This window comes from Patagioenas fasciata, chromosome 3 (genome assembly GCF_037038585.1).
Source record: "Patagioenas fasciata isolate bPatFas1 chromosome 3, bPatFas1.hap1, whole genome shotgun sequence".
NCBI classification, from domain to species: Eukaryota; Metazoa; Chordata; class Aves; order Columbiformes; family Columbidae; genus Patagioenas; species Patagioenas fasciata.
The window spans coordinates 87,677,220-87,701,603 of record NC_092522.1 but is presented as its reverse complement, the minus strand read 5'-3'; the positions used below and the strand labels follow the sequence as shown (position 1 = coordinate 87,701,603).

General features: G+C 39.1%; 1 protein-coding gene across 2 annotated transcripts in view; it reads right to left on the bottom strand.

Moving 5' to 3' along the window:
- The window catches only part of RNGTT (RNA guanylyltransferase and 5'-phosphatase), a 182,290-nt gene that overhangs the window by 21,273 nt on the left and 136,633 nt on the right, over positions 1-24,384 (bottom strand). The window contains exon 14 of one of the 2 annotated variants that reach the window (XM_065834827.2): positions 12,429-12,495. The exons of the other annotated variant lie outside the window; for it this stretch is intronic. Coding sequence (XP_065690899.1) covers positions 12,429-12,495 — 67 coding nt within the window. The remainder of the gene's footprint in view (positions 1-12,428; positions 12,496-24,384) is intronic. 2 annotated transcript variants of the gene reach the window in all.

The following is a 24,384-nucleotide window of genomic DNA, read 5'->3' as shown; positions in this document are numbered from 1 at the left end:
CATTATCATCTGCATTTTGCAAAGGTACTCTAAGTTCAAGCTCATTTATCAAGTTCAACCTCATTTGTTCAGTTTAGACTCACAATAACTCACCTCTAAAAAGCTTAACAATTTCAGATATACTCTGCCTATAAAATGTTTACAACAACAATTTGCTTTCTCTTCTCCCCCCAAGCCTGATCTTGGCTGATGTTCTCATACTTTAAAAGAATAAACAATTCAGAAATGGTTAAAAAAGGACCCAAAATACTTTCCCCAAATACCTTTTGTTGTCTCATTTGATTACAATGAATTTCTAATTGGGTCTGATTTTTATAATTTTATTTAGAAAATTTTTCTGGTACCAATTCTTTCTCTTTGACTTTTACTGCCTTTCACTTGCCTACAGTACCAACAAAAGCCTCTAAAGCAGAAAGAAAAGATGAAGAACTGATTTCAAAAATCAGAACAGATTAATTTAAAAAAATGCTAATAAACATGACTTTGAAATAATTATTTCTGAAGGAAAAAATAAAACCACTAATTTAGGACACTGCTTTCTCAGAGAAGACAATTATCCACCATGAGTTTCCTAAATTGCCTAAAACTCTGAGAAGCTTGAGCGTGCTGCTACACAGTTTGAGTATTGTATTCCAGTCAAAAGAAAATGCAAATGCAATTGCATTTATGGAAACTAAGCGTGGGGATGTCTACATCAAAGGAAAAACAGTCCCTGCTGCAGCTCAGCCAAGCACGGGAGCCGGCCCCATGAACAGCTTTTGTCATCAAGGTATCCTCAATTACTCAGAACAAATTACACTCTCTGTGTGCAGGAGCACACCCAAACCAGGTCTGACAAAGCAGTTATAGCACAGGAACAGCTGCAGCAACAAATTACCATGTTCAAGAGCTTAAAATCATCATGGACAAATCATCCTCTTCTGCAAGATGATTTTTGGAAAACATAAGAAAGGAAAACAAAAGATGGTGCCAGCCCCAAATCACCCACGTACGGGAGCCAGAACACTCTCAAACGCTGAAGCCTGGGCAGGAACAATGTGACAAAGAGGACGAGGACAATGGCAAAGCACAACTTGCGCTACAGCATGAGAAATCTGGCACTTTTACAAAGACCTGATCAGTTATTCCAATATGACAAGTGTGAGGGCTCAATGCAATGCAGATGAGAAATATCTGCAATATCGACGCTCATTTATTGCTAAAACAAATCTCTCATTCCTGGTATCTTTCACAGCCATTTTTAGTTGGTAGTGAGCAATAACTTTATGGATCAGAGACACAGCTTAACCCTTTTGTTTTGCCATTTATTCAGTATGGAAAATAATCTACTTGTCCATTAATGTGTTATTTTAATGAGACATAATCTGCATGTCCTAATGCTCACATTTATCATAGTGTGTTTTCATACCACTGGGCACAGGAAAACTACTGTAAGCACGGTCTGCTATCACTTCAAAAATCCAGTTTTCTGTATGACTGCACTTCTCAGAATAGTATCTGTATGGGGTCAACAGTAAATATTTGAAAAATTACCTGGAAGGTAAGAAAGCAAATGAATTCAAGAAGAAGGAAAGCTGAGACAAAAACAAAAACCACACAAAAAACCTCCACCAAAACCCAACCAACCAATCAAAACCAAAACAAAAAACCCCCCCCCAAAAAAACAAATAAACAAAACAAGAAAAACTCAAGTCTGATAACAAATATATTAGTTACTGCTTGTTTCATATCTCATTATTTATCAAATGAAACGAAACAGGAAACTCCAAATCAACCATCCCTAATGCGATAAAAAATTGCTGCTTGTCTTAATCTCATAGGTATTACGACAAAGGTACTCAAACCAAAAGAACTAAAGGAGAAAATATGAATGGTCTTAGGGATTAATTTTGGAGGCTTTTCCTAAGAGTCACTGTAGGTCTGTGCTGCTGCTGGAACAAGGGCAGCAGACAAGACTGGAGACAAAGGGAAAGTATCAATGTCACATCGTATGACCATGTTGTCCCAGCAAATACGCAAGTTTTGTTAGTGCAGTGCTCAGGTGCCCATGTTGTACATCCTCACGCATTTGTCTTCCCTTACCCATTATGCACAACGGTTACACGCCATTTCATGCATTTACAAAGTCTCCTCGGTGTGTTTACATCCAACAGCTACTCACCGGCTGCTCTTCTTTCAGCCTGTTACTCAAACTTTGCTACTAACCTGGCCAGTGCTGTCACTTCCAATTCCTTTTCTTCTTTGCTATTATTCTTATAAAATTAGTTATATGGCTCTGAATAATCTATAAACTTCTTAAATGTTATAGACATTACCGAGAAGAGCAGCTTCTCTCAGTTCCACTTATGCTCACAGATTTTTAGTTTAAGCAGAAAATGCTTTACTCTCAACATATACCACACACTCCATTAAAAAATCCATAGTCTCATTACATGAAAATACTTGCAGAATTACTTCAATGGGAAAAAACAAAAGAAAACAAACAAAAAAACCCAATCAACCAACTGAAAAAACCAACACCTTTCTTCTTCTAAATAAACATTTCAGTGCAGAAAACACAGCATGTTCTTTGAAAGAGGACCATAGGATCTCTGGAAGGTAATGTAATTCTACCTCTTACTGGAAAACAAGATGCATCTTTTCATATTTTTGGTATTGTGAGAAAACCAGCCACTGACAAAGGTAAACATTTAACAGGAGAAAAAGAGATACCAAGAATGGAAGTATTGAAAGCCTTGTATAATGCAAGTTATGAGTGCAGCTATAGGAAAAGGTAAGGAGGAAGAACAGACTTGTTCTGATACTGTATGTTAATATTACGGACTGAAATGAAGTTCATTCAGTAACACGAGAGGCTCAGAAATATCCAATGAACACAATAAATGATGCAGTTTTATATATCCTTAAGAACTAGTTATATTTCACAGTAGTGACTGCATCACTGTAGTCTAGAATGCCTATAGTCTCAAATGTCACAGAACCAGAAAAATTCAGGTTTGAAGGGACATCCAGCCATCACCCACTCCAACCACCTGTCCTAAGCTGGGCTCATTTTAAGTATGAGCCAGGTTACTCAGCGCCCTTCCAAGTTAAATTTTGAAAATCTCCACAGAGATTTTACAGCCTCTCCAGGCAACTTGCTGCTGTGCCCAAACAACCCCACCGTGAAAATGTTTTCCTTACATGCAAAAGGGACCTTCCCACTTCTTCCCTGTGCATCTCTGAAAAGCGTTTGGCTCTCTTTTTTCTGCAGTCTCACTTCAGGTAATGGAAGATTGCAATTAGTCCCCCCTCTTCTAAACAAACCAAATTTCTCCAGCCTCTCCTCACAGGCCTGATGCTCTGCCCTTCACTGTGACCCCCGCAGGAACTGCTCCAGTGGGGTGACTTCTCTTGCACCACAGAGCCCCGAACAGAGCCTGGTGACCCCAGATGTGTTTCCCAACATCTCGAGCGGAGAACAGTGACCTTTCCCGACCTGCTGGCTCTGCTCCAGCTCACACAACCCAGTGCAAGGGCACAGGGCTGGTTTACATCCAACCTGCTGCCCCTGGGACCCTCGGGTGCTTTTCGGCAGAGCTACCACAGGGGTTTGCTCCATCCCCCATGCAAACCCTACGCTTGCTTCTCTTAAACTTCATGGGGTTCCTTTGTCAGCACTTGTTTTTCTAAGCTTTTTGAGAAATGAGGTATTATCATACTGATTTTTCTATTGCTAGGAGGTATTTGTATTCCAAAGCCCAGGAAATGGAAGGTTTAAAAAACTGCAATCTGTTCATTTTTATAATACTCATTAAAAGCATTTGAAGCTTTTTTTTCCTTGAACAGTTAATAAAGAAGTAAATAGAAAACGTAGAAAAAAACCTCAATAAATTAAGATCTACAATCAATCAGCTATTATTTTAACCTTTCCAGAAGGCTTAATTTACCCTGTGCTTAGCAAGAACAAACTTGGATTGATTTTCAAAACAAACTCCTAGAAGCTGAAATAACAAAAGCTGCCCAATAACCAAAAAAAAAAAAAAAATCATAGTCCAAAACCAAGCACCAATTATTCTATCTTACTGGCAGCAAGACCAGAAAACTGGAGAGGTAACCTTCCCAATTCTGCGGACTTCCATGGAACACCACACGCTTTACAAAGAACAATTTTTTAAACTGAATTCATGGGCATAATCATGACAAAAAAGCAAAATGGGGACTAGTTGATCCATCAGAACAGAGCAGATTTATAAATTATAGCTCATTAACATTTTGTTCTTAGGGACAGCAATTGTGACAGCATATAAAATCACAGCTTCAGTTTTTGCAGTGCTCATGCAGATTTTCTAGTCGTTATTCTTTTTCTGTTTACATCACCAGCTCCAAGGCTAGATTATTATTATTTATTTTTAGTACTTTTTTTTTCTCCTCAGTGTGTCTACAGATAGTAAATATGCCCACTGTATGCTGGCATTTACTGTAATATAAACGTACACATAAAATATATTTCTATTAATTTACGCTGTTGGTGTCTGACATTCCCAGGCAGGACTGAGGACTCTTATATTCCAGGGACTACACAACACACAGGCAGTCAGGACCCCTCGCCGTTCAGAGTTAGCGACTGCACTTGAGAAAAGCTGCAACAAGGATTATCAAGGTGTAGAGAAATGCTGAGAAGTCAAAGAATTAACCCTTTTTTTCTTCCTTCCTCAATTAATTCTCAAAGCAATGGCTCCAAAGTATCCTATTTTCAAAATGAGCTAAATTTGCTACCTTAAACAACCATGTAACTCACAGATGAGCAGTGAGTGATTTCTTGCTAGCACCTTACAACATTTTCTAACTTGCAATTTGTTCAGTAAATTCTCCGCAGTACCTCCCTCATCTTCACAATATATAAACTGCGCAGATAGGGCAGGTTGTTACCTCTCAGAGTTTCTGTTACTACTGTCACAAATTCAGAATTTTGGTTTTGAATATGTTCAGATTAATGTTTAGCACACAAAGTCAAACAGAGTCATATTGAAATTGGGACCGAAGACTGCGAGATGTGTAACCACTCCAGGTTCTGTCAGGTTCGCTTCAAGTCTCAGGCTGTCCTACTGAAAATCCTCTCACTGCTGAGAATTAACTTTATTTTTAATGTAAAACCTCCCTGCACTCCTGAGGAAGGCAAACACAGCCCGTAACCCTGTGCCAGATAACTTCTCATATATCCCAGACCATGCAAGAACAATGAAGATAAAAACTAAGGTGTTGAACTTGACTCAGTCCTTTATGTGAAATCAGTGCAGAAGTGGAAAAGCAGAACAGGTTCAGGCACCTGGAGGCATTATCTCAGCACTGTATGACTTCCCATAAGAAGACTGTACATCATCACCTTGTAACGATAAACATTAGGAACCAACCTTAAATTCTCACTCCACTGAGAAATTTATTTTCAAAGATTACCTGGCAATCAGCCCCATTTTTTAAGTGTTGGTGCTGAAACACTTTCCATGTGTTGAGTTCTGCATGACACACAAACATAGGTGGTTTCCACAAAAAACAAACGCAATAAGAAAAAGGAAGAGGATTTCCTTATGCAGGTTCTCATCAGCCCAATAGTAGCAATTCCAATGATGACCAGTGCAGCTTCTACGTCTAGGCAAGATGATGTGAAAAATCCTATTGTAATATCCCACAAAACTATAAAACATCAGTCACCCACCAGTTCTGTTTGCATACTGTTAACAAGAAAAAATACATATTATTAACGTTGATGACTTTATCCTAAAGATATAGTTTGAACTTCAGAAGAGGTAGAATATTATACAGCTTTATTCTCTGTGTGTTTTAATTCAGAGTGACTGTGTTTAATGAAACATGGAGATTCAGATTATCCGAGTTTATCTTCTTCTGTCACAGTCATCAAATCATATAATTATCACACTCCTTGTCAACACTGTAAAGGTGTTTGTTCCTGGTGGAAGTCTGATCCACATCCGTAGTTCTCAAAAGCATCCTTCAGCTTCCAGAATAAAATTATTTCTGTCCAGCATAATCCATTTGTTCTCCTATCATTACTTTCTTAGTTTAAAATAATTGTCTCCTATTTTTCCCCTTTCTGCCCATGTTAACTCTGATAATACGAAGATGAAATAATCCTTCTCTGACACTTTCTTGCTAAACTAACCAAGCAACTTAACACAATTTTTTTCTTTTAATTTGACAGGCCTCTGTTCAACCCAGTGGTGTCTCTTCCTCTTTGAAATCATTTGTTTTCAACATAAGCAAGCAGAATGAAATGTCTAGAGATAAATCTGTATTTCTGTTTTCTCTGGAATGTCTCATTCCGGAGATTCTAGGGCTCTGTATTTGTCTTTTTATTCAAGGCGAAGACATGATATGCTTATGTTTATTCTATGACATTTCATAACACATACAATACACAAACAGCACAAAATAGTAGGAAGCGGAGATAGGCAACGGAAACAAAACTCAGATATGATTTAATGATAAACTAGAACTCCTTTCCTGCTGTAGTACTGGAAGCAAAAAACCTCTATCAATAGCTATGGAAGTCCAATAAGCAAAGCATCAAATAGTTAGGGCATCAACATACTCTTACTGGCTGTCAAGAGGCACAGAGGGAAAATTCTTCATTTACTTTGCTAAAAGACTGTACAGATCACACTGTTGAGGAACTCACCAACTGAGTGCATGGGGAAAGTTGGACTAATTCTTCTCCTAAATTTGGAGTAGTCTGAAGAGCTGTACCCTGAAAAGTTCCTCATGTCTGTGGCAGTCCACCCAGCTTCGCAATCACTAATTGGTAGTAGAAGTCATTGTCACACAGGGAAGAAAAACACGCCAGCTGCAGACAAGAAATCAGCAGCTGACCCTGGCTTGAGGTTTGTTCTTTGCTCTTAAAAGCAGCAAGCTCACCAATTCTTGCCTATACCCTCTTTCAGTAAAAAGATTATTTGGTAAATTGTGTGCAATCACTTCAGCAATCATCAACAGATGTTTGATGTTGCTGAAGGAGTCACGAATGAAGTGTAGCCTGGTTCTCAGCCATTAGTCCAGCCCCTATGTCTGGACAATGGTAAAGCAGCTGTGTTGAGTATGTTTCAGCTCTTGGAAACCACAGTAAATTTTCTGAGGTGCTGATAAGTTGCCTGTGGACCTTAAAGTAAAGGTAGATGGATTTGTATCTGGAGGGCCTACTGGTTTTGATGTGATATGATCAATTATTCTGGGGCAATTACCTGCTGCAAGGCAGAACTCTGCTATACTTTATCATGTTTTAACTTAAAAGTGTATTTGCTGGGGGAAAATGAGGCAGTTGGGCAAATAACAGCTTAGAACCAAATTGCAACCCTGGTGGTAGGTTTAGCTGTCTCAGCAATCTGCAATACCATTCTCAAGTTTAATAAAATCCAAGGTAACAGGTACCGAGCTGCAGGTCAGAGCAGAGCACTCGATTCCTTGCTAGTCCTTGACAACAAGACTGCTGTAGCCACAGCAGCAAATCCCCCAGAAGCAAACTTAAAACTCTCAGAATCTTTCCACTGGGCTCCTGCCATAGAAACAAAATACTAAGAACACATCACTGTTTCCAAAAGACTCTTTTCTCCACAACTGTCTTCATATACTATTAAATGGAGCAATTCTATTTTGAACAAAGTAGTATTTATTATGAAACTTTTTAATAACTACTCTTAAAATACTAAAAATAAAATTGCAGTAATTAATCTTTATTTAAATGGTAATTTAATGTGTTAAGAGCCCAAAATGAAACTAGTCATTAGCTCAATAGTAAAGACTGCCAGAAGCTTCATTACTGATTAATAATGGAGAACACAGTGTACTGAACAGTTTCCCCTAAACCCAGAAGCATCCAGGAACTGAACTGCAAAAACTTTCAATCCTAAAAAATTGGTCAAGCAATATCATTTTCTTTATAGTTCTAACTACTGGATATAGTGTCTTCATTCTGATCTACAATGATCAAGTTTCTATTTTGAAAACAACAGGTCATATCTGTTATGAAGACTTCTTGTTCCGTAAACAGGCTAAAACTTTCATAACACACCTTCCCATCAGGTGAATATTACGCATGCTGAGACAATGAAATTAGTTGCTTCTAATAAACACAAAATTTCTATGATAAAATTTTTGCTTTACTAGCTTCATTGTTAGTAGAAGAATACAATCAATATTTAATGCAAATAGATTTAAGAAAGTTTGCCAGTTAATTCCAGCTGATGTCAATACTTCATCTTGTTGATCAAGATTGTCAAATAAGAGACACCTTCTTCTTTCATCTAGTTTCCAAGAGATATTTAATAAATACAACTACTTAAGATCCAACGAAAGCTGCAAATCACTGAATTTCTCCAAAGTTCTTGAATGAATGCAGAAGTATCACTGTAAATAGTACTATTGTAACATAGCTCCCTAAATGGGAAAATATATGAAAAGTGAATATTTATCGTGAAACTGTTCTATGCCACTTTTGAACAGATGCTAGAATAAATTAAAATAATTTCATTTAAAAATAAAATAAAATTCTAAGAGGAACAACCCTATATGAAATTGATTCCTTATATATAACTTTAAAGAACAGGCCCCTGGAAATAAAATGAGACTTCATTGCCGCAGAGAATTTGACTTTCAAATAATTAATTCATTTAGTACTCTCAGCAGCTAACCAAAATAGCCATCATTTTTATGAGCCACTGAACTTACTGAAACTCAGTGAATATTACTCTAGGACAAAAGCAATCCCAAGCCTCATGCAATAAGTTAAAAGTTCTGTATCATGAACTCTGTTCACAAAGCAGCAACATATAAAATCTTGCACTATCTATCAACTGGCAAATTATTGGAAAATAAAATTTCCAGGCAGATCCCTCTAGCCAGGAAACATGCTTTTCTTCCATTTCTTCTAATCTACCCAATCTTCTAATCTAATACAAGATTCAAAAGCTTGAGGAGTGAATGCTTCACATTCCTTTTGTATAATGAAGTACAGAGATCAAACATCTATCAAGCACAACCGCTGATACCGCTGAAAGTAAGTCAGGAGAATCAGGTAATTTTGGTTAATCCTACCAACTCATCTATGTCTCAGAAACATTATAAATATTAATATATATAAATATTAATGAATTCTCGCATATAAGAAAGACAGATATAGAAAAATCATCCTAGGAGAGAGGTTAGTATTTCAAAATGTCTTCCCAGACTTGCCATCTACAGTCTTCACCATCAAAGACACTGGTGCAATTATTTTTTTGCACAGTTCTGGAAAATCAAGCTTGTTTGCTTTTGGAAAGGGATACTTTGATAAGGAGTTCCTCTCTCTGCAGTTTTGTAAATGTGCATAAATTGAAACATGAATTCATGAGTACTAGCATGGCAGTTTATATGTTTACTATGAATATTTCAAAGGCTTGACAGCATTCCTATTTGTCCAACTGAAAGTGTAGTAAAATGCATTGGAAGTACTGCTGTGTAATAATGGTTCGCTTTGGGTAATAAATCTACAGTGACAGAGGAGTGTAGTTGTTTGGGGCATTCCTTAATGCACACGTTTGGCAAGAAATGCCATGTCTTAATAGAACGCATAATACTTGGGATGTTTACAAATGAACATGAGTGAGTCATTTATATAGCAAGAGTGAACAATCCATCACATGGAGCAAAAGTATATCTGAACCAAAAGGTTTCGAGGGCTCTGCCTTATTCCGGGACCAAATGTGGTTCACAGGTCTTTTACCTGGTGGAACGATTAGCAACCATGTATCAAAGACCTGAAGAACTGCTGGGGGAAGAATGAAAGAAACTTTTGTCAACAGTTACAAAGACCATTGTGTATCTCCAGAGTACGCACATTTCTTTTCACATCAACAATTCTCAATGTGAATTATTACTCTACATTTTTGGTGCTACACCAATTCCTCCTTCTGTCATGCAACCAACATCCTTCTAGAATGGCGAAGCAATCAGACAGGAGCCTCAATTAAGAAGCTTATTGTTTTTGTTAACTGCATGCCATGTCCCAGTTGCAGCTGATAATCCAAACCACAAAGAGATGACACTGTGAAAAACTAGTTCCACTTCAAGATTACCTTTAGCATCAGAAACAAAGCAAAGCAGCAGTGTGCAAATATATACCAGTATATACTCCTATAGCTCCAAAAATAAAAAGTGATGTTTTACAGAGTACAGCTTGTGGAATTAGCTTATTCAAACATGTCTATGTAATCTACAGTAATTTAGTGGACAATAGGCTTTGTTTTTCCTAGGTAGTGACTGAAAGTTATTTTGAATATCCACATTACCTGTTCTGCGGTGAACATAAAATCTAGGATGAGACTACAGCAGTGATATATTACCAGAAAGTCTAATATTAACCTACTCAAATTAAATGTACGCCAGATATTTATCAAGCATTGTACCATATATAAGGTAAGAACAGCAAAGAGAACAGAAAATGTTATTGTGCCCATGTCTCGAATATTGTGTCATTCCCTACCTTAAGAAACGCAACAGTAGAGCTACAGAAGGGTACAAAGAACAAAAATGGTGTTGATTGGAGATACTGAATGATTGGATACAGGGATTAAATCGATTAAGTTTTTGTAGCCTGGAAAGTGCAAGACTGGGGTAATGCAGAAGAGAAGATAAAATCAGGAATAGAGAACGACTGCTCACCATTTCTCCTGACGTAAAGCCTAGGCTGAACCAAAATGTTTCAAATACATAAAATAACACCTTAACTCACAGTGATAAGTGTGGCTTTGTATGTTGAAAATTTAGTGGAAAATCCCTTAAGTACACTCAGGGAGGAAGATCCCACTTAATCTATTAAGCAGCAGGATGCAGATAAAACTTCTAGCAGAGAAGGCCCTGCATGCAAATTGCAGGAACCTGGATAAGTATGTTGTATTTATCCCAGTTTTGCACTCTTTCCCTCAACATTTGCTAGAGATACAACTCAGTCCTGCAGTTCGATCCTGCACAGCATCTGCCCGGCAGCTGTCCTGGAGCAGAAGGGCCTCTCCCTGGCTGGAGTGACGGGAGGAGGACCCTGCTGACTGCAAACGGCTCAAAACAAGTGCAGTGAACACCTCTGCTCTCTCAAACCCACCCAGTGAACGCACAAACTCTTCATAACCATAGAAAAAACCTCCTCATTTTGCCACTTACTATTAGAAGTGGATGAGGTAGGTGAGGGTGGGAATGGGGCCTCATTTGGAAGGGAAGAAGAGAGTGGGAGAGCTTTTATAAAGCATTTAAACAAGCACTATTCTGATGAGTTACCACCAAAAATATACAAGCTTATTTGTTAAAAAACTTGCAAGATGTTTCAGGCAAGGAACATTAAAATTATTTGGTTATTAGCCAAACTGAATAATATACATAAAGGAACCGGGAAAATGAGAGAAAAGGAACAGGGAGGATGAAAAGCATGCATCTGTTATTTTAAAGTAATTTTAAAACAGTACTAAGGTTTAAGTTATAAACCACAGTATTTGCTAGTTAATTGGGAATAGTGGTCTTCAGCAATGTAATGAGGGATGGCAAAGGAACACACCCAAGTTTTAGAAATTAAACAAGGGCTTTTTAAAATTCTGAGAGGCAAAGGATGTGCACACAATGGAGGGAACAACGTTGCCAAGAGCAAAGAATATATACTAATGACAGGTATCACCTGGGACATGGGAACATTTCAGCATTCTAAAACATATATCGTATTTCCACATCCCAATTAATGATTGACAAGCTAAAGCTTCCCTCTCCTTGTCCTAAGAAGAAGTCAAATGAAACTCATCAAAATCAGTCCATATATTATTGTAAAACATTTTTGTTTGCAAGTGACGTGACAAAACTAATTAGCAACTGCCAATTAGAAATGTCAAACTATTATAGTTCAACTGAAGGAAAATAAACAATAAGTTGTAAAAGACAACTGATTTTCCAGCAATTGTATGAGTCTTTCATAATAAGTCTAATAATACTGGGAACACAATCTGTGCTTTTTACTGCAGTGTCTTCCCTGCCAAGGATCACTTAAAGAATTACGGAGTTCCAAAAGTGGCTTTGTTGTGAAATGTCACTGACAAGGTAGCAAAAAAATAAACCAAACCAAACCAAAACCAACAAAACCAAAACACACACACACACAGAAAACATAGAACATTTTGCTTCTCATAATTAAACCAGAGTAAAAATTAATCAAAACAAAACTTCATTGACAAGTTAAGTACACAGATGTAACTATGTAACTAGAAGCAAACCCAGAATATGGTTAACATCATCACGGTAGCGCTATTTCCCATTATTTTTCCTGAAGTTGTACTGATAACTTGAAGGACTCTAAATCAAGACTTATATCACACAGAAGTGAAATAATTTAAATAGCCACCCCACCCCTTACTTATTAATCGTACCTTAATTTGTGCAAAAGGTCTGTCAAAGTTTCCAACATAAAGAAGACCAACATTCTGGGTGAGCAGCCTAAAAAAAAATAAAATAAAATCTTTTAAGATATCACTTTACATCCATCAGTTTTTTTAAGTCCCCAATAGCTGTTACTGAACTGTTACAGGGTATCAAGCTTTATTATGACAACAAGAGCTATCTTTGCAAATCTGATCACACAGTTCTATTTGAACTACTACAAAACCAGAAAGACATGCATTAAAGATGGATGCAAACCAGAAATTTTTGTTTATGGAAGAAGCAGCTGCTCAACAAAATAATTTCACAGGTTTCTTTGTGATGGATGTCACTCAGTAACACGGAAGAACAGCAGGTGTGTGCCTTTGGTATTTATTAGAGACCATTAGAGACAAAGAGAGAGCAAGATAAAAGACCAGTAAACACACATTCAGAGCAGCGGGCCTAAGAGCTAAAACAGATTACGGCAAATAAAAGTATGCACAGTAATACAAAAATGACATCACTACAAGTAGAGAAATAATAGAGAATCTCTGCAGTATTGTCTAATGGCTTCCTAAAGAAAAAGAGCCCCAGATGCAGTTTCTGTCTACTGTTCTCTTCAGCTCTTTACAAAGATGTTGTGTACACCACCAAGAACCAGAGGGACAGTGGGACAAGTTGACTCAAATGACTGTTGATACTTCTGGAAGAGATTCAGTCAGGCTTCTGCAGGTATAGTGCAAGTCAATGTTACTACTACACAAACTCCAAATCCCAGAGGAGCATTTGGGTGCTGCTGCGAACAGGCAGACAAGAACAGCACTGGCCAGGGAAAAGGTCAGGAGAGCAACGTGGTGTTCAAACTGGACAATCACGATGTTCCTCTTGCTAAGCAAAGGCACCGTGGTCACCACCTCCACTTTAGAGGCTCCGAAAGCGTTGCCCTTAAGTACAGAAATCCCATAAGGAGAACTCTTTGATGACAGAGCATTGAAAGAGTTTCTGACTATAAAGGACACCCAAACCCATCATAATCTTCAGCAGCTGCATGTTTTCACAAAGGGTTTGCTGTTTTCTGTTGTCCTTCAATTTTATATTCCATTCCCATTAGCACATATGGATTAAACTTTCCCCCCTTAACTAGAAATAATCAGAAAATAAGTAGGAATGTAGGCATCATTCTGCTCAAGTCTAACACTGAGATGTCTCTTTCTTTATATACTTAATATACTTCTAATTCATAGTGAGTTACATTTTTTTTCTGTACATAACCTTGTCATTTTCTAACTAATATCTCACCATTTCCAGGCTTATTTTCATAAACAAAAGAAATCAGAAGCTTAGACAGCAGTAACTATTGTTTTGGCCTTCAGTCCACACAATGATCACATCTTAGTATGATTCTGATTCTTCCCAGTTTTGACAGCAATATGATATATATGACCTTCAACTGGTTCACCAACAGTGGGAACTGGTGGAACTGGCAAAATGGCAAAGTCAAAACATTCATGTATATCAAACAAAAGTAAGAAGTGGTGTTGAACTGTATACCACCTTCAAAAATCCTTTTCTAATTACATAGAGAACACAACAATTTCCTGGGCATTGATAGAAATACCCAAAGGAAGGTAAGATCAGTAAGGGTCAAAAGAGATCAGTCACAGCACGGACAGGCAAGTGACTTCTTCCCTTTACCCACCCATGTGCCTGACTCCATCAGGAAAATCTGTACTGTTCCATGATAGTCCTGCAGTACTGACATATACAAGGCAGGATGAGCACATCAAAATCATATTCAGTCACAGTAATCAAATTCATTCAGAACACAGGTATTCAGAGTTGAAAAAGCCAGCATATTGATCAAAGCTTCCCCTAGGAGCATAAAGCAAACTCGAAAAATATTTAACGGTTTTCTAAATGAAAAAAAATAATATGGGAAGTAATTAGCAGAAAACGTTAGAATCTGTAAAGAGGATCCAGAGTATGTCACCATATTTGAGAGAGGCGCACCTTATAGCAAAAACAGTATTGTTAAAAAGATCCACACATAATTTTTGTAAGGCAGAAAAGAAAAAAAAAAAATCCACCGGCTGTCCAACTGTTAACCTAACACTGCCAAATCCACCACTAACCCATGTCCCTAAGCACCACATCTACACATCTTTTAAACACCTTCAGGGATGATGACTCCACCACTTTCCTGGGCAGCCTGTTCCAATGCCTGAAAACCCTTTCAGTGAAGAAATTTTCCTAATAACCAAGCTAAACCTCCCCTGGTACAACTTGAGGCCATTTCCTCTCATCCTGTCACTTGCTACTCAGGAGAAGAGACCAACACCCTTCATGCTACAACCTCCTTTCAGGTAGTTGTAGACAGCAATAAGGTCTCCCTCCCCTCAGCCTCCTTTTCTCGAGGCTAAACAGCCCCAGTTCCCTCAGCCGCTCCTCATCAGACTTGTGCTCCAGGCCCCTCACCAGCTTTGTTGCCCTTCTCTGAACTCTCTCCAGCACCTGAATGGCTTTCTTGTAGTGAGGGGCCCACTACTGAACTGAACAATTCAAGGTGCGGCCTCACTGTGCTGAGTACAGGGGGACAATCACTTCCCTAGTCCTGCTGGCCACACTATTCCTGATACAAGCCAGGATGCTGTTGGCCTTTCTGGCCACCTGGGCACACTGCTGGCTCATGTTCAGCCGACTGTCAATCAACACCCCCAGGTCCTTTTCTGCCAGACAGCTTTCCAGACACTCTTCCCTGAGCCTGTAGTGCTGCCTGGGGTTGTTGTGACCCAAGTGCAAGACCTGGCACTCGGCCTTGTTAAACCTCATACAACTGGCCTCAGCCCAACGATCCAGCTGGACCAGATTCCTCCGCATGGCCTTTCTACCCTCCAGCAGATCAACACTCCCACCCAACTTGGTGTCATCTGCAAACTTACTGAGGGAGCACTTGATCCCCTTGTCCAAATTGTTGACAAAGATATTAAACACAACTGCCCCTAATACTGAGTCATGAGGAACACCACTCATGACTGGCTGCCAACTGGATTTAACTCTATCCACCGCAACAATTTGGGCCCGGCCATCCAGTTAGTTTTTTTATCCAGCAGAGTATGCCTGTCCAAACCATGAGGAACCCATTTCTCCAGGAAAATGCTGTGGGAAACAGTGTCAAAGACTTTACCAAAGTCTAAGTACACAACATCCACAGCTTTTCCTTCATCCACTAAGTGGGCCACCTTGTCATAGGAGATCAGGTTGGTCAAATGGGACCTGCCTTTCATAAACCCATGCTGACTGGGCCTGACCAATTGGTTGTCCTGTATGTGCCATGTGATGGCACTCAAGTTGATCTGCTCCATGACCTTCCCTGGCACTGAGGTCAGACTGACAGGCCTGTAATTTCCCAGATGCTCCTTCCAGCCCTTCTGGTAGTTGGGCATCACATCTGCTAACTTCCAGTCAACTGGGACCTCCCTGGTTAGCCAAGACTCCTGATAAATGATGGGAAGTGGCTTGGTGAGCACCTCCACTACCTCTCTCGAAACCCTTAGGCAGATCCCATGTGGCCCCATAGACTCATGTGTCTAAGTGGCGTAGCAGGTCACTAACCATTTCCCCTTGGATTACTGGGGCTTCATTTTGCTCCCTGTCTTCCAGCTCAGAGGGTCGGAGGATGATCAGACTTACTATTAAAGACCGACGCAAATACAGCGTTTAGTACCTCAGCCTTTTTCCCATTCTTTGTCATGATGTTTTCCCCCACATACAATAAAGGATAGAGATTCTCCTTAGCCATCCTTTTGTTGCTAATGTATTTATAGACACATATTTAGTTGTTTTTTATGGCAGTAGCCAGATTAAGCTCCAGTTGTGCTTAGGCCTTTCTAGTTTTCTCTGTGCATAATCTCACAGCATCCTTGTAGTCTTCCTGTGTTGCCTGCCCCTCTTCTAAAGGTCATAAATTCTCCTTTTCTTCCTCAGTTGCAGCCAAAGCTTTCTGTTCGTCCAGGCCATCCTTCTTCCCTGCCAGCTTGTCTTTCAGTGCACAGGAACAGCCATCTTCTGCACCTCTAAGATTGTCTTCTTGAAGAGAGACCAGCCTTCCTGGGCTCCTTTGTCTTTCAGGACTGTCTCCCAAGGGACCATACCAACCAGCCTCCTAAACAGGTCAAAGTCTGCCCTTCAGAAATCCAAGGCAGCAGTTCTGCTGACCTTCCTCCTGACTTCTCCAAGAATCAAAAACTCAATCATTTCACAAGTGCTGTGCCTAAGACAGCCTCCAACCATCACATCACCCACAAGTCCTTCTCTGTTTGCAAACAACAGGTCCCATGGGTGCCTTCCTTAGTTGGCTCCCTCACCAGCTGTGTCAGGATCTTGTCTTCCACATGCTTTAGCCAGAAGTAATTAACATCTTGGGAACCCTAAGACTCATCTTTCATAAGACCACACAGCTGTCTACACAGTTTAACTTGCTATCACTGATATACACCAAAAACATGCAAATGAACTACAAGAATTGGCTTCCTTAATAAGACAGATATTGACACAAGACCGGTTTATTACTATTTATTTACCTTCCACTGCCTCGGCTGAAAAGTATTTTACTTACAATGTTTCACTTGTATTCACATGGCACTTCAAAAAGGCAATGTTAATTCAGTGCAATGTTAGCAAAATTTTTAGGGAATATAAAGTTATTTGTAACTGTCCTTTGCTTAAATAAAAGGTTTCATTATTTATTTCTCTAGTTTTCAAGATTCCTCTTGAGTTCTGAAGTTCTGAATTACATCACCAACATGTAAAACCAGTCAGTTTTCCATATTAGCACTCAATGAGGTTGAAATGAGCATCTCAGTATTATCATAATTCAATGTCCTGAAACACAGTGTTTTTCCACCCCTAAGTCATCTGAGCAATTGAAAATTCCAAATCTCATTACTAGTATACACTCTTTTTACTCCAGGGTTTTTCTTATCACCATAATCTCCATATTTCAGAGACTGAGCTCACACAGAAGAGGTCAGCAGACTGTGGCAAGAATTACTGTTTGGGTTCTGGACAGGCTGCAAGAGCATTCCTGCTCCCTCAGGAGGCACCACTGGCAGCATCCAAAAACCATGTGCCATCAAGGAGAGGGGTGAGATAGAGGAGTGTATGTCAATCTCCATCTCACCCCCAGGAACTGAGCATGACTGATTTCTGAATTACTATTAAGATGTACTCCTCACCAATCAGAAAGTTCAAATTATACAGTCATTCTTGTAGTTCTTTACCACAACATCATTTTTAGGTACCTAGAATTAACTTTATAACATAAACCTCAACATATTTAAATTGATACAGATATTCTGTCAACTAATTACTCTTTGTCTTTGAAGGCTTTCCAATGGTAGGCAGGTTTGCTTGTAAGCACTTCTATGTTTCTTTACGCCAATGTTCTCTTTTGAAATGTCAGCCTTCTATTTTTTACCAAATTTTACATTTGCACAGTTCTAGTATCAAACTACTGTCAGTGGTACTCAACACCTACCCTGCCTGGACATCACCTGTAATTGGCCAAAATCAATACCAGCCTATGAACAGTGGTGACAGTTTCACCACACAATTATAATCTTTGAATTTCACATTCAAATAATTACCTTAAAATTATGAGAAACTATTGTCAAAACTGCAAATGCCTACTGGTACTTCAATATCTTTACTTTCACTTGAAACTACGTAGCAATATACAAAGTTGCCTCAACCAATTAGCTTACAGATTGCCATGTATTTTATTTGTAGTCTCTTCCATTCAATACATTCTCAACACAAGTCCCATTTTTTTTCTGTAAGCAGAATAAACATCGCTCCAAGAAGCAGTGGTTCTTTAAGATGTGCTGTCCCTATGTAACATTACACTCCCCACATTCCTGTCCTAGTACACCCAACTGAGCTGACTTCTAACCCAAAATGCCTATTAGGGATGTAACATTTTGTTTCATGCAAGCAGCATTAAAAAAAAACAAAAAACAACAAACCACGAAGTGTCAGGACAGACCATTTCTGACTTTTGCCAATATAATATCGAGGTCTTAAAGGCCTTTCCAGTACTAGGAAAATGATGTCGTATAGTTACCGCCAAATTACCTATTTTCTGCCTTCAGAATCCTAGGTCTGGGCTTTTCTGGGACATAAAATGTACCCAATGTTCTCAAAATCCAAGGTGCAAGAGCCAGGCACTGCTGCTTGCGGGGGAAGCTCACTGAAGAATTGGGCACAGTCAGGCACAGTCATCAAAAAAATGTGGTGGCAACAGTGAGAGCGATGTGCAGTGAGTAAATACAAAAAATGCAGGACAGGGTTAAGGGCTGAAGTGAAACAAAACTTGGAATAAGGCAGCATGACATGGCAGGGAATGTGGAACACAAGGGATGAGAGGTACAAAGGAGTGACAATGGAGCTTTCTGGGCTGGAAGGCATTGGGGTAGAGCTCTGGGATGGAGCAGAACAGTGGATTAGGGCTACAGGTGCAGCAGAGACTGGTTCAGCACAGAGCTCGCCCTCCCTGAGCACAGCCAACCTTGCTTTGGGGGTTGGGACAGTCCCAGTACCATCACCCTTTCCTACTGCCTGTGGCCACAGGAAGCAGAGCGACCCTTGGCTATGGGCAGTAGGAGGGCAACACACTTTGAAGAAGCCTGATTGTTTCCTTTTCTCCACACATGGTCTGTTCCCAGCAACTCACCAAGAGTTGTCTGCTAAGATGAAGGTGGGTATTTCAAGATATTCTTGACAATGTTCAGGCAAAGGTCACCAAGACACTGATGCTTCAGCCACGAAGTAGTACTTTGTAAGGGCAGAAAAGGCATCAAATAGTTCCTCTGCGTCTTGATGGGAGCTATGCCTTGAGCTATGCCTTATCCTGCTGTGCAGACTATAGAAGGAGGTTTCCAGAAAGGAGCATGCAGAGAAATAAAGGAGCAGGGTGGAGCCAGGAGCCGCCACCTCTCACAGGAGCAAGTTACTGCAGGTGAGCTGAACGCGGTAACTTGCTCCTGTGCGAGGCAGCAGCTCCCGTGCTTGCTCTGTGGCGAGACAGGTGGCGCATCATGCAGGAACACAGATCGAGACTTGCAGCCCTAGGCAATGGCACAGAGGTCAGAGACACATGGAAAGCAGAGAGCACGGTGTGAAAAATGCAGTATGTGCAGTAGAAGGGCTGAAAAGAGGCAAGGAAAATGGCATTGGAAACGTAGAATGTGCCGAAGAAAAACAATGAGCAATGAACAGGCGTATGGGCTGGATCTGTCTGTTTTTTCAGGGTGAAAACTGCCATGGAACAGGAAGTGGGTGGCATGCAGAGCTGCCTACAGCAATGCCTTGGCTATTCACCACCCCTCTGAAACACCACGTGTGACTTCTTCCCTCAGCCTCCACAAGGACACTCATCACAATCCCAGAACTGATGGCAATTTATCCAATACAATCTTGCAGTATCTCTATTAGGCAATCCTAAAATTTATCTTGACATACATTGTGGTTAAAGAACAGTTCATCACTCCATATAGATCTCTAGATTATTTCTGGTTTTATTCTTGACTCTTGCCTGCTTCTTTCACTAGCTATTGCAACCTCCAAAAAGTCTGACTCTAGATGAGTTTGTGTTTGTTTTTAGGAATTCGATAAGTGCTACAGCCTGCCACCAAAGCTTTGTTAGACGTAACAAGACTTTGTTGTTATATCGCATAACCAGAAGAGTATTTGAGTGCCGAAACTTCCAAACCCCAGCCTGACAGCTGTGTGCATCTGTCTGTACTACTAATGATGGTGTAGTTGGAATGGAGTGCTTTCAGCCAAGGACAAGGGGCAGCTCCTGCTGTGGTCTGTTCTCCTGCTCGGAACAACTCTCTCCAGGTCAGGCAGGGGTTTTTCTGGTTGATCTGAACAGTGGACTGATACCTGAAATATCCTTCCTGTCTGCATGAAAGGGATTGTGCCCTAGCAGGTATGATTACACAGGAGCACAAATTCCACTGATGAGACAACAGGATTAAGATGCATGGACTAGTTCCATTTTACCATCAAAAGTGAAAACGACTAGCTACGATGGGACTAGGATTTAATTGTAACAACTTCATCCTTCATACGCTGCGGAAAGACATTTTCAGGCTTCACAGAGGTTGCTGGTGAAGAGATTTCAGTCCTGAGAAGATGTGTATTAAGAGTGGAATGGATGCGAAGCAAAATGGAAAGAAAAAAACAAATCCTGACACTCAGTGGGGCTACTGACCCTTGTGCACATCTGTATCTTTATTGCTAAATTATTTATTTATTGCTGATTAAGGCCAAATATGAAATATAACCTGTTTAAAATATAAACTGCACAGTCAGATAAAATTTCAGGGAAATCGCTATGACCACGCTTACATTCTAAAGTCCCAGATTTAAAATAACTATAAAAATGGGGACTAATATTAGCTATGCTCTGAATGTTTTTACATTTTATTTTAAAACATACTTTTTGTGTGATAAGCGTATACAAAGAATTCCACTGTTATGCTCTATATGTGTTTTAACTATCTCTAAAAATCACTCTGGGTGCATTTGCATATTTTAGGCAGAATTGACTGTTTTAAGTCACAAACATGGTGGAATAACAGCCCTAAGAACAGAAGCAACACCTTCCTAAGTTCAATAACTAGATTTTCAAACACTGAATGTTTCTTACATAGCTTTGAAGATAAAGGTAACTTCTATACATAATGTTATATGGATTTTACATGTTATACATAATTTTATAAATTTTGTATTGCATTATGCAAAGAAATTATCCTTGTATGTCATTATTGGACACAATGACATGAGCACAAATAAGGCATCATGGCATGGCAGAAAGGACACCATGTTCACATAATGCTGCTGAGATCCTCTTAAAAATATAATAAATATTATGTATTTTTCTTGCGTTCACTTAAACAGTGAAGGAAAACTGTGCAGTCTGCTGCAATACCTTAGCCATGGAAAGAGAAGCAGTTTCTTAAGTAGTCTCTTGAACCATAACTTGGATTCTACTACAGTGACATTTCAGTTATATTGTGCTTCTCGCTTATGATAATTGCTCCCCATTGCTTTTCAATGCTAATTATGTATTTTATATATATCAAATTAAAAGAAAAAGCAAGAAGAAAGTCAGAAAAGCATAAATAAAAAATTATAAAAATCGATGTTAGAGTCAGGTCAAAACTTCCTACAAGCTTTTTTTTCCAAGATCATTAATTATTTCATTCATTTATTTCACTGAGTAACAAAAGAGCAACATAATGAAAATATTATACTAAGTATTATGTAATATAAAAGTATATTAAAGGATCAATACAAATTCTGGAATAGGCTGATAGCAGTGCACAGATAAGCTTCTGAATTTAAACTAACAAAGAATATGAGTTTTATTTCATTCTAAAAGTATAAAGAGACAAAGAACCTGAGGGTTCATAGAAGCAGGAGTGAACCTGGCACACAGAATATTGGCAATGGCAAAGCAGGGGCTTCACAGGACAGAGAAGTTTTTCAGGCTATGAAAATATTCTAGCAAAATTTTTTACTCACCAGTCCTGCAACAGAACTTTATACATGGACAAATATAAGCCATTCTAGTATAATCACAAGGGTAAAGAGTAGGCAAATATACTGTATATCTGATTTAGGATGTTATTCCTCAAGTTAGGACACAAACTGGAAAAGGTTATGAAGAAACTGGAAGAGATATGATGCACAGCTGGTTACATAGCAGAAATCCAAAAAAAACTCCTGGGTTTGAACTCAAGAGAGGAAAAAGGTTGGATGCAATCAAGTGTTATAATAAAAAAGAGACTGTAAATAATTTTACAATGCTAAATTAATCTTTGCAATAAAAAATCTCACAGAAATGTAAGTAAGGCCTTTTCGTTCAGGGAACTCTGAATTTGCAGAATATCCCAAGCCAAGTCAATGGCGATGGTAATTAACATAAAACTGTATTTTGAGTAATATTCATGGCAAAAATGCAGTGGCTAGCACAAACTGCAGACTTGAACTTAACACTTTCAGCCTTCCCACAACAGTACTCCAACAGCGTGTGTTATTAGTCATATCAATATGCATGCTGCTTTCTGAAACACATGAAACTCAGGCAAAAATATCAGTTATATGCTAATTGCCCTTCATAGGAAAAGCTCCTATGCGTAATACTTGAAAAGCTTCACTGAACTACCTCACTCCCTATAGTAAACCACTGTCTGTCACTGTCTGTTGACAATAGGAATATGGGAAGTAACTGATCCCTGAAAGACATAATTCCACTGAAGAACGTCACCACTGTTATATACCAAGCCCAATAAAAATTACATTTAGAGAGTTCGAAACCGCAAAATGAATTGACTTCATATTTGAGGTAATGGTCTGCAAGTGATTCTAGATCATGGTCAAAAAGAATAAACTGACTGAAGTCAAAGTTAGGAATTTGCATTATTTTTGAACAAGTGTTTGGCTGTTGCTTGGTTTTGTTTTGTTTCGTTTTCGGGGAGAGGGAAGGTGTTTGTACACAAATGCTTTCTTAGAGACGGAGAATTCTCAAGAAACGTTCTTGCACTGTATAAATAAAACCACAACATCAGATGTTTCCAATATCACTGCCTTTTGGTTGCTGTGTTTATGTCTAGTGCTGATAATATTTTAATATTTGTCCAGGCTTTGCGGTACCAAGGCAAATCGCATAACGAAGCATTTTGACTACATTTACATATAACTTAGCCATAAAAAGTAGAAAGGAAAAGTAAGTAGAAACAAAAAGTACCCATTAAATAATCATGCCCATTCCTCCACCAATGGAATATTATTCCCTGTAGTATAATGAGCAATTTGGCCAGCCTAGCCATAAATTATCTGACAAATGAGGCCGCTTGCCTTTTCCTTTGGGAGATTATTACGTAGTCTGAGAAAATTCACTATTAGAATCTATTTCTGACAGTAAACGTAATTTTTTCTTTCTGAATATTATCCTTTTTTTTTCCTCACTGAGCTACATGATTGCAGTCAGGAGCTATTCCCAATTTGCTGCAGGACCTGCTTGACACCAGCTGTGCTGCAGCCCTGCCTTGGTTTATCCACATCTCACAGCACAGGAGCACTCACATGCGCTCACTGCAACACCATAAATCCTAGTCTAGGATAAATTCTAGTCTTGGACCCCATAGGGTCCTTCCACCTTGACCGTCTTCTAAAATATAACAGACATCACAACGCCGGCAAATTCAACAGCCGGAATTAAGTGAAGAACTGACACCACAACGCAAAGCTTTATATCAGGAGACTTCAATAAAATAATAAGCCTAATTACAGGTATTTTAAAGTCAAAACAAAGACGTTTTAAGTGTCTCAGGAGCTACTTGAGAAAAAATGGATTTCCAACAACAAATAATGAGATAATGGCAAACAAATCTCAAGTATATCCAAGTACAGAACTGATAAAAAAAAATCAGATTCACTTGATCACGTGGAAATACAAGGAGCAACTACAGGGAGACTGCTGAAAAACTACTAGATTTGTTTGTTCCCTCTGAAAGAAATAAAGGCACCTAGTCAGGAGCACCTTTTTTTAGTTACCAAAACGAAACGCCTGCGGAAACAGCAGTACTAAAAGAAAACCTTTGGGGATATATTGATAATTAAGGTGAAATAAATCACCAAACCCTGATGCAACATATCCGAGATTTCTGACGTTTCTTAATACGGAGGCTCCGAATTGCTACTAGAAACAAACCAAAAACCAATCAACAACAACAACAAAAACAAAACAGAAAAAATAAACAAAATGCCAACCTCTAACACCTAAATAGGGTAATATTTGCCAGTTGTGGAGCAGCGCGCTGTTCAGCAGGCTCGCCCAGGAGGCTGCGCGGCCCCTGCGCTCACACTGCGGCTGCATCTGCCTTCCCTTTTGAT